At 37.8% G+C, this 14441-nt stretch overlaps 1 protein-coding gene across 3 annotated transcripts in view; it reads left to right on the forward strand.

Annotated features, from left to right (window-relative positions):
* Nucleotides 1–14441, forward strand: part of GON4L (gon-4 like) — a 74983-nt gene that overhangs the window by 20745 nt on the left and 39797 nt on the right. For all 3 annotated transcript variants that reach the window (XM_036753741.1, XM_036753742.1, XM_036753739.1), the window contains exons 3-9: nt 1026–1217; nt 7588–7781; nt 9639–9713; nt 12168–12218; nt 13030–13080; nt 13358–13453; nt 13758–13877. In XM_036753741.1, the coding sequence (XP_036609636.1) occupies nt 1026–1217; nt 7588–7781; nt 9639–9713; nt 12168–12218; nt 13030–13080; nt 13358–13453; nt 13758–13877 (779 nt within the window). The remainder of the gene's footprint in view (nt 1–1025; nt 1218–7587; nt 7782–9638; nt 9714–12167; nt 12219–13029; nt 13081–13357; nt 13454–13757; nt 13878–14441) is intronic.

A 14441-nucleotide genomic window follows, 5' to 3' on the forward strand; every position in this document is an offset into this window, starting at 1 on the left:
TGGAGGGAGACTGGGGAAAGCATTCCAGGCCTGTTTGTAAAGGCATAGTATAGAGAAGGCCAATAAGGTAGGCTGGAGTCAGAATATGAAAGGCTTTAAACGTTGAACAGGAGTTTGTATTTTATCCTAGAGGCAAAGGAGTAACATGATCCAACCTGTGCTTTAGGAATATTAGTTTGGCAAATTAGTGGAAAGATTGGACAAGGGAGAGATTCAAGACTGGGAGGCCTATTAAGAGGCTATTGCAGTTGTCTGCGTGAGAGTTGATGAGGGCCTGAACTAGGTTGGTTGTGGTATGTGATTAGATGTGGGGGGGAGAGTCAGTGAAAAGTAGGGGATTGCTCCTAGGTTGTAAACCTGGGTGGTATCCTTAACAAATCGAGACATTAGGAGGAGGTATGGTTTTAAGGGACAGATTGTGAGGTCTGTTTTTGACATGTTAAGTTTAAGATGTCTGTGGGACATCCAGGGGGAAATATGCAGCAGGCAGTTGGAAATATGGGCCCATGGCTGAGGAAAGAAGTGGGAGCTTGATAATGTAGATTTGGGATCATTACTGGGTTGAATCCTTGCAAGCTGATGTGACTGTCTCAAGCAGGCTGTTTCGACAACCAGTACAGGACAGAACTTAGTTTGGACATGTTTCTGACCGCAGGGTTGGCTACAGGGAGATTAACTTTTTCTTTTACGTCAACTCATGAAAATCATCTCCTGCTCACCTATAACTTGTGGTTCATTTAGTGTGGTGTTTGTGGTTTTTATACCTGGATCAGGAACATGATCTATCACACATTATTTCTGTAGCACAAACAGATATTGCTTGTATAATTTTGACTTGTGGCAACTTTTTCAGAAACCTGGTTTAAGTTTGAGGGCTTTCCATCCACATAAGTAGTAATACATGGGTACTAATATGTAGGCGTACATTGTTATCATGGAGTTGATTGACTAACTGGAAAGCTTTTTATAGGACAAAAGAGTGTTAATACTGACCATAAGGCATTATATTTGTGACCTTTCTACAGGAAAACCTCAAATGCAGTCTGAAGAGGAGGGGCCTTTACATCAGGCAGGCAGCCACTCTACAAGGCTTGGAATTCAGCCAAAGAAATCTTCCCAGCCAGGAGGGTTTACTTCTCCTCAAGAAAAGCCAGCCAGAACTCCAGCTCATCAGAATGAAGAAGAGATGGAGGATATTGGACTGTTTATTCCACTTGGTAGGTGTCTGGAAGATTTGATTAGCATGGTCATATGTTCAAAAAGACCTGCAGATTGATTCGGGGAATCAAGTGAACAAATCCAAATTTTCACTGGCCTTGTTCACACCTAATACAGTGAATTTTTCATTAAGCTTTTTGTTGATATCACAGTCTGTATTTATCACTGCAGATCTTATTATTAGCCACTCCATAATATTCATCTGCTTGCTGAATACCTTCTCTTGAAGATCAAGAAACTATATAGCTATTTTGGTCATCTCAGGACCTTGTTTTCATAAATATAGCTTCTCTGTTTCATATGAAGTGTTGGGAAATCCCAGAACATTTTGAAGTCTTTGCTGAAATTAAAGAACACAGATACATTTCAAAGCAAGATAAAACATAATTTGGAGATTATCAGTTCTTTAGATTATCTCTGTAATAGCTTCCTTTTGTTTGTCTGGATAATTGAGATATGTCTATGCTGGAATTTCTTACACAGGCTCGTGTTCCCCAACAAACTCATCGTCAGAATCAAAGGAGTCAGAGATTTGATTTATTTTAGTCCCTAGACCCAGTCATTATGATGTTCAGGGATTTGCACTTCAGATCTTAAAAAAAGCCATCTCAAGAGAGAATTGATTTTGTGCTGAGGAGTCTGCCCTCCTTGGTTTATTTCTCATTGCTTTCATCTTTGGAAAAGGCATGCATTGTACCTTAATCGATTAAGAAGATTACAGAAGTGTTTTATCTCCCTAACTTCCCAATTCCTTAGCCTCTTTAAATCCTATGATGATAACTCTACCTCAGCCACACTTACACATGGTCACATACCGGATCTCATCATTACCCAGAAGTGTTTCACTTCATTAATTTGAAACACCCCCAAATCTATTTTTCATCCATTGAGACCTCCACTCTTTCCATCCCTCAGTTCTTTCTTGGGCAGTTAGCTCTGGTCTGACTTCAGTTTCTTCCCTTTTCATTTTCGACCCACTAGATAGCCATATCAACTCTGCATTGGCTTCTGCTCTCAAATCTCTTGGCTCCTTGTCCTTTTGCTGCTCATATATCTTGTCATTGTCGTCCTCAGGTTACTCGAGGTACTCAGGACTCCTCTGTCCTACTCAAAGGCTGCTAAATGGAGCTGGAGAAAGCCACAGAATTCTGCTGACTGGGTACATTATAAATCCATGTTTTCCAGCATTAATAAGGCAGTACTTCTGTTCCTCCCTTATTGGTTCTCTATGTCACTTCCCACAGAAGCCATTCCAAAACTACATCTCTTCTTAAGCCTCCAACATCCGCTCCTTCTCCTTCTCTGTCAGCTCAGGACTTTGACTTTTCCTGAGAAAATTGAGACCCATGGACATGAGCTCCCTCTTCAGTGATCTTCATCTCAAAACTCTTTGGTGTCATCTTTCATTCTTTCCTCCTTGCCAGTTTCTGTCAGTGAGGTGGCCCTTCACTTTGCCAAGACCAACCACTCTACATGTATACTTGATCTATTCCCTTTCCACTTTCTCTAGCATATTACAATTTCAGTCATCCCTTCTCTATTGTTTGACCTCATCTCATTTACTGGTTTCTTCTCTGCTGTCTTCAAACACAACTTTCCCATCTTTAAAAAATTGTCATTGGAGCAGCTAGGTGGTTCAGTAAGTAGAGCACCGGCCCTGGAGTCAGGAGGACCTGAGTTCAAATCCAGCCTTAGACACTTGACACACTTACTAGATTTGTGACCTTGGGCAAGTCACTTAACCCCAATTGCCCTGCCCCCTCCAAAAATAATAAAAAAATGTCATTAGACAATTATCATGCTATATCTTTCTTCCCTTTCTTATTTATTTGTTTTTTTTTAACTTTTTTTTTTGGAGGGGGGAAGGCTGGGCAATTTGGGGTTAAGTGACTTGCCCAAGGTCACACGGCTAGTAAGTGTGTCAAGTGTCTAAGGCTGGATTTGAACTCAGGTCCTCCTGACTCCAGGGCCAGTGCTCTACTCACTGCACCACCTAGCTGCCCCATCTTTCTTCCCTTTCTTATCCAAAATTCTTGAAAATGTCATTTCTGCTCAGTGCTTCCACTCTTGTCACTCAGTCTTTAACCCTTTGCATTCTGGCTTCTAATATTGTCACTCAAATGAAAGCACTCTTTCCAAATTACCAGTGAACTCTTAATTGCCAAATCCAACCTACTTTTCTCAGTCCTCATCCTTCTTGACTTCTCTACTGCATTAGACATAGTTGACCACTCTCTCCATCTGGAAACTTTCTCCAGTCTGAGTTTTCATGATACTTTTCTCTTTTGGTTCTCTTCTTACCTGTCTGACTATTCCTCAGTTTCCTTTGTTGGCTCATTATCTACATTAAGACCCCTAACTGTGGGTGGTTCCGAAGGTACCGTTCTAGGCCCTTTCTCTTCTCTGTCTACATTCTACACATTGTTGGTAACCTCATTAGCTCCCATAGATTTAATTATCATCTGTGTTCAGATGACTCTCAGATCTGTCTCACACACACACACACACACACACACACACATGTGCATACATATATATGTATATATAGTAATTAATAATTGTTGATATGTTATTTCAGTTGTGACCCTATTTGGGATTTTCTTGGCAAAGATATTGGGAAGGTTTGCCATTTTCTTCTCTAGCTTTACAGATGAGGAAACTGAGGCAAACAGAATTAAATAACTTGTCCAAAGGCACACAGTTAGTAAATGTCTGAGTCTAAATTTGAGTTCAGGAAGATGAGTCTTCCTGACTCCAGGTCACGAGTTCTGTCCACTCTGCCAGCTAGCTGCTGACCATGTGACCACATACAAACGTATGCAGACTCACATATCCAATTTATCTATCCATCCAAAGTCTCTCCCCTGAGAGTCCCACATTACCAGTTGCCTATTGGATATTTCAAACTGTATGTCATAGTGATAGCTGAAATTCAGCATGTCTAAAACCAAGCTCATTGTCTTTCCCACCAAGCCCTTCCCTTTTCCAAACTTTCCATTTCTTTTTCTTTTTGAAGATGCCACCAACCTTTCTATCTCCCAGGTTAATAGCCGTGGCGTTATCCTGGGGTCCTTACTTATCCCACATATCTAGCTGCCAAACACCCTTTTTACTTCCTGATGTCTCTCACATCTGACCCTTTGTTTCCACTCACACAGCACTGTAGGTCCTCATCACCTTTCAACTAGATTATTACAGAGGCCTCCTAATTGGTGTCCTATCTTTGCTGCCAAAGTGATTTTCCTTAAACACACATTTGACCCTGTCCCTCCCTCATTTGGCAAACTCCAGTAACTTCCTATGGCTTCTAGGATCAAATATTAACTGCTTGGTTTTGCTTTTAAAGCAATGTACAGTCTGGCCCCAGTCTATCTTTCCAGCCTCACTGATCATTACACCCCCTGCAACACTCTGCCTTTCAGTTCTACTGGCCTTGTCTTTGTTCCTCATACTGCATACTACGTTTCCTATCTCATTGATTTTGCAGTGGTCATTCTTGATGCCTGGAATGCACTCTCTCCTAATCTCTGCTTCACAGAATCCTTTTTTTTCCCCTTCAAGATGCAACTTAAGCACTGCCTACGGCTAACACATTCGTTTCTAAACCACTTTGTATTTATTCTTTATTTGCTTATATATGTACACATTGCCTCCGCCATTAGAATGTAAGCTCTTCCAGAGTTTCATTCTTTGGAGAGTAGGGGTGTTTTATTCTTTGTACTTACACAAAGAATGCCTAGTACTAATACAAAATACCTTTGTACTAGTACAGAGAATGTGCTAGTGCCTATCATAATGCCTGGAATAAATGCTTGTTGATTGTATGATTGAACTCTTATCTTTTCCCACAGGATGACCCTTCAAATTTTTGAAGAGAGTGAGCATATCCCTTTTAATATTGTCTTCTCCAGGCTAAATATCTGTCATTCTTTCATTTTATCCTCATAGTATGTGGTCTCTAGACCCCTCATCACTCTGGTTGCCCTTGTTTGGAAGGTTTCCAGCCTATCGTTGTGGCATCCAGAACCAAATACAGTATGTCAGATGTAGTTGAACCAGGGCAGAATTTAACATGACTATTGCTTCCATTGTCCTGGACACTTTCTCTTTTGACATGCTTGATATTAATTTGGTGCTGTATTTGAAACCATTGAGTCATACTGAGCTTACAGTTCACAAAAACACCCATATCTTTTTTGTATGATTTAGCCCAGTCTTGTCTTATACTTGTGAAGTTAATTTTTTTTAAATTTAAGTATAATAATTGACATATATCTCCATTAAATTTCACCTTATTAAATTTGGCCTAAAGTTTTAGCTCATTTGAAGTCTTTTAGAGCTTGACTCTGTCTTTGCACATATCCTTCCCAATTTTGTGTCATCTACATGTATGTTAAGCGTGGCATCTATTTTATCAAAATGATCTACAAAAATGTTAGCAGAAAACCAAGCACAGATCCCTGGGGCACTCTACAGAGATTTTGCTTAAAGTTGACATTGGATCATTAATGATTTTTCTCTGCTTCCAACTAGTCAAACAATTCTAAATTCATAGAAATGTATTTCTGGCTTGCTCACTTCTCCCATCATTTCTGAAGCAGTAATAGGAGCAACTTGGTCAAATACTTTAGTAACTTCAAGTAAACTGTATTTACAGCATTCCTGGTCTACCAGTCTATTAGCCATGTCGTAAAAAGGAAATGAGGTTAATCTGTCATTAACTGTTCTTTTCATTTAAAAAAAAAATGTTTTGGTGATGCCTTTTTTTTTTTTAATGTTCCATGTCATTCACAGATAAACCTCTTCCCACCGCAGTGAGCTCTCCCTTATAATAAAAAGTTAGGCAAAATCAGCTGACACTCAGCCTGAACAGAATGCGTTATCATGTACTCTACCTAAGGAAGAGATGCACTACTCATCTCTTCTCCAGGGCAAGGATTAGTTTTTATGGGAACTCATTGTTCACCTTCATGACCTGTTCTTGATTAGTCATTGAATCAGCAAGCATTTATTAAACACTTGCTTTCTACAAGACAGTTAGTAGTTGGGGATATAAAGGAAAAAACAAAAATTCCCTGCCCTCAAGGAGCTCATGAATATTGGAGAAAACATATACATACAAATGAATTAAAAATATATGCAAATCAAATGTCAAGTGATTTGGGGAGGGAGATTAGTAGCTGGAGGTATTAGGAAAGACTTCATGTAGAAGATTAAGTTGGAACACTAAAACCTGCATGAGGAGAGAATGCATTTCAGTCCTGGGGGATAGCCTGTGTAAAGGCAAGGGGGCAGGAGATGGAATTTCATGTATTGGAAGAAGCAAGTAGGTCTGTTTGGCTGGAGCAAAAGATATGTAGAGGGGAGTAATGTACAGTATTATGGCTTGGATAGGTAGGTTTGAGCTAGATCTAAAAGGGATATAAATGCCAAACAAAGACATCTATAACACTTTCAAAAAAGGAAATAATGTCTGTGTGTCAGGACTTGATCTTGATGAAGCCATGGCCCTTTCTGATCACCTCTCCCATTTTTAGATGTCTGCTAAGACAGTCAAAGCTCTGATTAAGCACAAACTAGGTGCCAAGCCCCGTGCTTGGTACTCTGTATATAAAGACAAAAGTAAAATAGTCCTTGCAAACATTCCTTTTGGTGGTACATTTTAGAATTTTGCCAGAGATCAAAATCATATTCATTGGCCTGGCATATAATTAGCAGACTCTCATTCCCCTTTAGATATGTGCTATTCTCTAGTTCAGCAGCACCTCTCTTGTTCTTCATAATGTTTTAGATGTTTCTCGCAGGGATTGACTATCATGTTTGACACTTTTTTCAGTACCTTGGAATATATTGTGTCTTGATCTGATAACCTGAATTCATCCAGGGCAGTTGGGTACTTTCTTATTCTCTTCTTGCTTATCTTGGGTTTGTACTTCCTGTTACCTCTTTTTGTTCTTTCCCTTCCATTCCAAAGAACAAAGGCTCCCTTCTGTATAGCATTCCTTCTGAGATCTGGAGCTACAGGCTGAGCAGTTTCATTTTCCCCAATATTAAACAGCATATAACTGTTCATCAGTAGTATCGTTTGCCTTCTGGCTTCTGGGAGGTTTAAAAAGAAATTTTAGAATTTTTTTTTAGGTTTATGAAGCAGTCATTTTATCTGGTTTAGAGAAGAATATATATTATCTGTAAATGCATTGAAAAATAAATTGTATTGATGATGTTATTAATAAGTAACAGTGAAGAAGCATTTGGCTTATTTTGCTCTTAAGCCTAAAGATTTTTAAAAAGTTTCTTGTTGCTTCTTGTTGTTTACACCACAGTTGACTTCAGTGTATTTCATTGATGGTTTTCCTTACTTGTTAACAGAAGAACAAGATGGTGAAGAGGGTGAGAAAAGACGGAGAAAGAAAAAGGCCACCAAGAGGAAACGGGATGGAAAAAGTCAGGAGGAAGGGGCCTTGGCTTATGACCTGAAGCTGGATGACATGCTTGACCGTACCTTAGAAGATGGTGCCAAACAGCATAACCTAACAGTGGTCAATGTGAGAAACATCCTTCATGTGAGTAAGGCTGAGGTGGGTTTGGGAGCAGAGGGGCCAGCAGGAGATATGTGGCTAGGATGAGGAGGAGGAGGGCCCAGAGACAGAAATTTATTATGCAAATCAAATCATTTTCAAATCAACTTAGCAAACAGTAAGCACTTACTATCTGTGGAGTACTGTTCCGTGTCCCATGTATTCAAAGATGAAATAAAACACAATCCTTACTGTCAAGATTTGCTGCCAATAAAATTTGCATGAAAATAACTTTTAGTGCACATTAGAATATAATAAGTATAAAGGAAAGGTTCAGATTGATTAAAAAGGGAGATTTGAAAAGACATTAGATCAGTTCTATCTGGGAATTCAAGGAAGGTTTCATGGAAGGGTTGGCACTGGAGAAGCTTTCAAGAAGTAGAAATGGAGGAGGAAAAGGTCCATATTAAAACATGAGGGAGAGTATAAGCAAAGGCATAGAGATGGAAGAGAGCAGGACAAGAATCGGGGGCCACCAGTAGACCGGTTTAACTGAAAGAAACAGTGCATTAAGAGGATCATCGTGAGAGTAGCTAAAAAGATAGGCTGGAGTCAAAAGGCCTTGAGTGCCAACTAAGTATTTTCTTAGTAGGCAGCAGGTAGCCAGTGAACCTCTTTGAAACAGGGATGTTTTTAAGGTAGTGTTTTAGGAAGGTTATGTAGGCAGTGGTGTAAAGCATTGATTGCAGAAGGGAGAAATTGGACGCAGGAACACCAGTTAGGAGGCTATTACAACTATGCATTTAAGAGGTAAAAAGCAGAGGGCCCAAAACAGAATTTTGGGGGATATCCTTTGTTAATGAATGTTAATTGGATGAAAATCCAGAAGAGTAGGCTGAGAAGGAGCAGTCAGACAAGGAGGAGGATAACCAGAAAAATGTCAAAAAAAAAAACTAGGGAGAAGAGGGCCTTATGGACCTCCTCACTTTCATTCTCTACACAAAAGTTATTTGGGTGTCTTATTTTTTACCTGTGCCGTATGTCTAGCTCAAAGGATTTATAGTAGGATAAAAAACATTTTTACTAATAAAGATATAGATGGTATGCTCATCAACATTGGACAACAGAATCATTATCAAAAGCATCTTGAAAGGTTAGAATATTGGGCCCAATGTAACATGTAATTCACTAGGGACAAATGTAAAATTTTGCACTTGGATACAAAAAAATTCACAAGTAGAAGATAAGTGTAGTGTGGTTAGACAGTAGGTGTTCTGAAAAAGGTCTGGAGGTTTTAGTGGACTGCAAGGTCAAATATGAGTCAGCAGTTGTATTAAGAGAGGCATAGCTTCTAGGAATTGGAAGGTGATCGTCCCATTGGTCAGACTTCATCTGCATTTTTGTGTTCAATTCTAAGTACTGTAGAAGAGCATTAATAAGCTAGAGATTTTCCTGAAGAGGACAACCAGGATAGTCTGGATGGCCCTGAGTTATTGAGAATTGGTGAGAGGAACTAGGCATGTTTATCCTGGAGAAGTCTTAGGAGTGACATGAAAGAAGGACTGTCTTGTGGAGTAGACTCTTTCTGTTTGACCCAGAGAGCAAATCAGGAGCATATGGTTGAAGTACAAAGATTTAATCAATTTAGGCTTAATATCAGGGAAAAAACTTCCTATGAATTAGAGCTGTCTTGAAGTGAAATGTACTGCCTAAAGAGGTGCTGTGGGTCCCTGTTTTTATTTGTCAGGTAGGTTGCAGTGGGGATTTCCTTTCCTGTATAGATTAGACTAGATGGCCATAAGGTTCCTTTCCAATTCTCTTGTGTTTTTGATTCTATAATAGAACTTTAAATCAAATGAACGAATCTTTGATGCTTAAAGCAAAAATATCCTTTTTCTCCAGGAAGTGATCACAAATGAACATGTGGTAGCAATGATGAAGGCAGCCATCAGTGAGACAGACGACTTGCCCGTGTTTGTGAGTTATTAACTGTTTAATGTTATGGGATTGATTTGGCCAGAAAAATTGGTGGGACTTGAGAGGAGACTTAAAAAATAGATTTAACAGCATTAGCAGTAGAATTGCCATATCAAAACTCTCAAACTTCAATGTTGTTTTCTTATTTTTAAATTGATAATTTTGTTTTAATACCTGATAAACTTATTAAGTAAAACAATATCAAAGAGTATTTGTAATTGAGAATATATGCAATCTTACCCTTTTGTAATTTAGTATTTTAAAAGAATAGAAGTCTTTTTAACTGTAATAAAATCGTTCTTACATTGTATTTAACTTAGTTTTGTTTTTGGCCATATTATCTTATCCACAATTGTAATCAGTTTGTATTCTTTTCAGTCTGCTTCTTCACTCTGCATTAATTCGTACAAGCCTTCCCATGTTTCTTTGAATTATTCATAATCATTGTTCCTTATAGAGTAATAATATTCCATTGCATTCATATTTATTCAGCTCTTCACTGGTCTTGGGCACATGATTTGTTTTAAATTTTTTGCTATTCCAAATAGAAATATTATTTTAAAATGGAATATTTTTGTATAGGTAGGCATTTTCCCCCTATTTTTAATCTTCTTGAAGGTAGAGTTGTTGCTATAAACCTAGTGGCAGGGTATTGTGGGTCAAAGAATATGAACAATTTTATAACTTGTATTTCATTAAATGATTCCATTTTGCTCTCCAAAATGGTTGTAACAAATTGCAGCTCCACCAGCAGTGAATTACTATACCCGTTTTTTTCCCCACAGTTCTGCCAACATTGAATTTCTCCATCTTTCCTAATTTGACAGGTGTAAATTGATAACTCAGAGTTTTAATATTCATTTCTTTGGTTATTAGCTATTTGAAGACTTTTCAAGTGGTTATTGATGATAGTTTTCAGAATACAAACTATCTGTTCTTATTCTTTGACCCCAAATTCATGTTCTTTAGAGATACAGCTTTTAACCTTTCATATTTGAATTTGAATTTCTGATTTTTATCAGAGATGCTTAATCCATTTAATATTTTCCCATTTTGCATTTCTTCTCTTTGCTTTGCTTTTATTTATGCAAAAGCTTTAATTTTACATAATTAAAATGATCTTTTACCTTTTATGACTTTTTGTATATTTGACTACTTCAAGATTTTCCCCCATCTGCAGTTACAATATAACCCTTCATTTCTCCCTAATTTTTTTATGGTGTGGCTTTTTATATTTACCCCATGTATACATTTGGAATTGTGTTGAAAAACAAGTTCCTCTGATGCTGAGTGAAGTGAGAAGAACCAGGAGAACACTGTACACAGTTACAGCAACATTGTGCAATGACTTAGACTTATCTCTTCTGAGCAGTACACTGATCTAAGACAGTTCCAAAAGACTCATGATGGAAAATGCTATCCACATCCCAAGAAAGAACTATGGAGTCTGAATGCAGATCTAAGCATACTGTTTTCTCTTTCTTTGTTGTTTTTTGTTTTTTATTTTCTTATGGTTTTCCCTTTTTGTTCTGATTCTTCTTTCACAACATGACTAATGTGGAAATATGTTTAATATGATCATTCATACATAGCCTATCTCAGATTGCATGCCATCTTGGAAAGGGGGACATGGATTTAGAACTCAAAATCTTATAAAAATGAATGTTGAAAACGATTAATTTTACAAAATAAAAAAGAAAGAAAAATGAGTTCCTTCCCCAGTAATTTTTATTCTTAGGTTTATCAGCAGATATCAGGAATGTAACATCATTTAAATGATTAGAATATTTTTATCAATATCAAAACAATAAACACTTTATGGTAATAGGTCCATAAAAGGCTTTTGATGAGATGCAGTACTTAATGTTAAAAATCTGTAGAAAGCATAGGAGTGAAAGCATCTTTCCTTCGTTATAAAAGCTATCTAAAATGAACACCTCACATTGTTTGAAGTGAGGGAAAAAATGGAAACCTTCCTAATAAAATTAGGAGTAAAGCAAGCATTTCCAGTCTCATCATATTTTTTTTTTGTTAAAAATAGGACTTAATTCATAACTTGTTTTTATGACATAGTCATTTCTGAATATATACCCTTTCCTTCTCTCTCCATGTTTTGCCCCTCCACCCTCACTCCTCCAAACCTTTCCTAACAAAGAAAAACAGTTAAAGCCAGCTGACAAATAAGTGTCTGACAGTGTATGTCACATTCTTCATATATAGTCCCTCATCTTTCCACTGCAAAGATAGAGGTGTGTCTCTCTGTCCTCTTAGGGGCCAAGATTTTACCACTTTCATTTAGCATTGTGCTATAAGTGTTAGCCATACAAGAAGATAAGAGAAATAAAGAAGTAAACATTAATATAAAGGAAACAAATATCTATTTGGAAACCATATGGTTTACCTAGAAAACTCAACCTCATTTGCAATTTCTTTTCCCTTTTTTCTCTCTCTCAGGAACCTAAAATGACACGCTCAAAATTGAAGGAAGTTGTGGAGAAAGGAGTGGTGAGTAGCTTTTTGCTTTTGCTTTGGATGTCTGATACATCAGGTTGGATTTGATACTTCCTAGAAAGAGATATAAGAAAGACAAGTTGGGGGATGAGCATTATATAGCACTTACTGCATGCCAGTCACTGTGCTAAGCACTTTCTATACATGTTATCTCACTTGATCCTCCTAACTACCATATGAAATGATGCTGTCTCATTGTGCAGAGAGGAAACTGAAATTGAGAAAAGTTAAGTGACTTGCAAAATCATATGGCTAATAAATAGTGTCTGGAGGAGGATTTGAACTGGGGTCTTCTTGTCTCCAAGTCTAGAACTTAGAACTATATTTTCTATGTTACTGAGCTGCCTAGTGATCATATAACCTTAAAACAGTGGAAGTATTTAGAGATATAGAAATCATATTCAGGGATCCACTGGCCCATAGGACTGCTACCAGATAGTTTACCTTATTGTTATGATCACCTGTATCTGTGGAGATCATCTCTGTTTCTGGTGGAAACTCAGGAGCAGGTGCAGCCCTTCTTTAGGTCCTCAGTGCTTTAGGTGCTAATAACTTGGAGTTTGCTCAGACAAGGTAAATTCGGAGAGCAGCTGTAACAATAGTATCAATAGATTCCGAACCTCTTACTCTTTCTTTTTGTACGCAGACACAAAGCATTCTCAGACACTATCATCTGTCCTGTTCCCTTCCTCCCCCCATCCAGTCTGTAGCCCATTGTGAGAGTAAAGGAGGAAAGGAAAGAAGACTCATAAAGTAATGTGTGTTTATATATAAGGGAACTTACTTTTCTTAGTTTTTTTGGTAGGTAATTCCAACATGGAACATTTCTCCAATTAAGAAGGCCAATGAAATCAAGGTAAGCTTTGCCAATAAGACTCTTGTAATCAGTGGTCAGTTTTAACAACCTCCTTGTTTACTACTTCGTGGCTCATCCTATTTGTGTTTTTACCATTTACTGCTCTCTATGTACATTTGCCTCTTTAATAATGTAGTGACCTCTTTAACCATGTCCTTTTTATTTACGTTTAGGGATGAATGTAGTCTGCCACCAGGTTTCTCTCTTGCTTCCTCCTTAAAGTTCATGTGTCTTGTATGTTATTCCATTCTGTTGTCTTATGGTTGTATTATTGCAGCCTCCTCAATTTGTGGATATTCCTCTTGAAGAGGATGATTCTTCAGATGAAGAATACCAGCCAGAAGATGAGGAGGAAGATGAGACAGCTGAAGAGGTGAGCAGATAGCTTCCATGGTTCTACTGATTGCGTATCAGAGGTTTGTCTCCACAAGGCTAGGTTTACTTCGCTATCTTGAATTTATAAGATTGCCTATTCTTTAGAGAAGATGGAGGCACAGTACGTTTTGTCAGCTCATTTCCTTGCGGTTTAGATCAAATGATTGTGTTTGCTTATTATTCATATCATTTTGACATTTTTATAGAATTGTTTGGCAATGATAATTAAAGCAAGTGAGCCCCAATTCTGTCAAGGGCAGTTGCAAAGAATAATGACTTGGATTACTGACTTCCTTTTGTAGAGTTTATTGGAAAGTGATGTGGAAAGCACTGCTTCTTCTCCACGGGGATCAAAGAGGTCCAGGATGAGACAGTCTTCAGAGATGACTGAGACAGATGAGGAGGGAGGAATACTCTCAGAGGTAAATAAGTAATGTAGTCAGCTTTCAGTTGTGTGAACATGAATGAATTTGGATTACCCTCTTAAGAATTATCTATTCTAAACCTGAGACTTCTCCTCCAGCCCAATACTTAGTTCAATAGAAAAAGAATTATATCGTGAGAGAGAGGAGAGTAAGAGTGAGTAAGTGAGAGAGAAAGAGGAAATGAGCATGAGTATGTCTGTCTGTGAGCAAGTATGTTTGTGTGACTGACAGTATGTCACTGACTATATGTATCTAGAGCCAACTTTTTTCTATTATTTATTATTGTTTGCTATGTTATATGATCTGCATGGCTTTGTTATATAAATAATTAAGAGTTGTCCATAAACTCAGCCTGTAGTCAGCCCTGGCTTTTGTATTATTCTCTTGCTTATATATCCAGGGTAAACTCATTGACTTATGTGACCTCTGAATTTGGCAAAATGTTAAGCCACGACATAGTTTCATTGAGTTTGAAAATTGTCATTTATTCTTAGCTGCTTTGGAATGAGTGACTAAGGTTTCATTGAAACTTACCAGGGAGAGAAGAGTTTGCTTAGTTCT

The sequence above is a fragment of the Trichosurus vulpecula genome, chromosome 4 (assembly GCF_011100635.1).
Source record: "Trichosurus vulpecula isolate mTriVul1 chromosome 4, mTriVul1.pri, whole genome shotgun sequence".
Lineage (NCBI taxonomy): Eukaryota > Metazoa > Chordata > Mammalia > Diprotodontia > Phalangeridae > Trichosurus > Trichosurus vulpecula.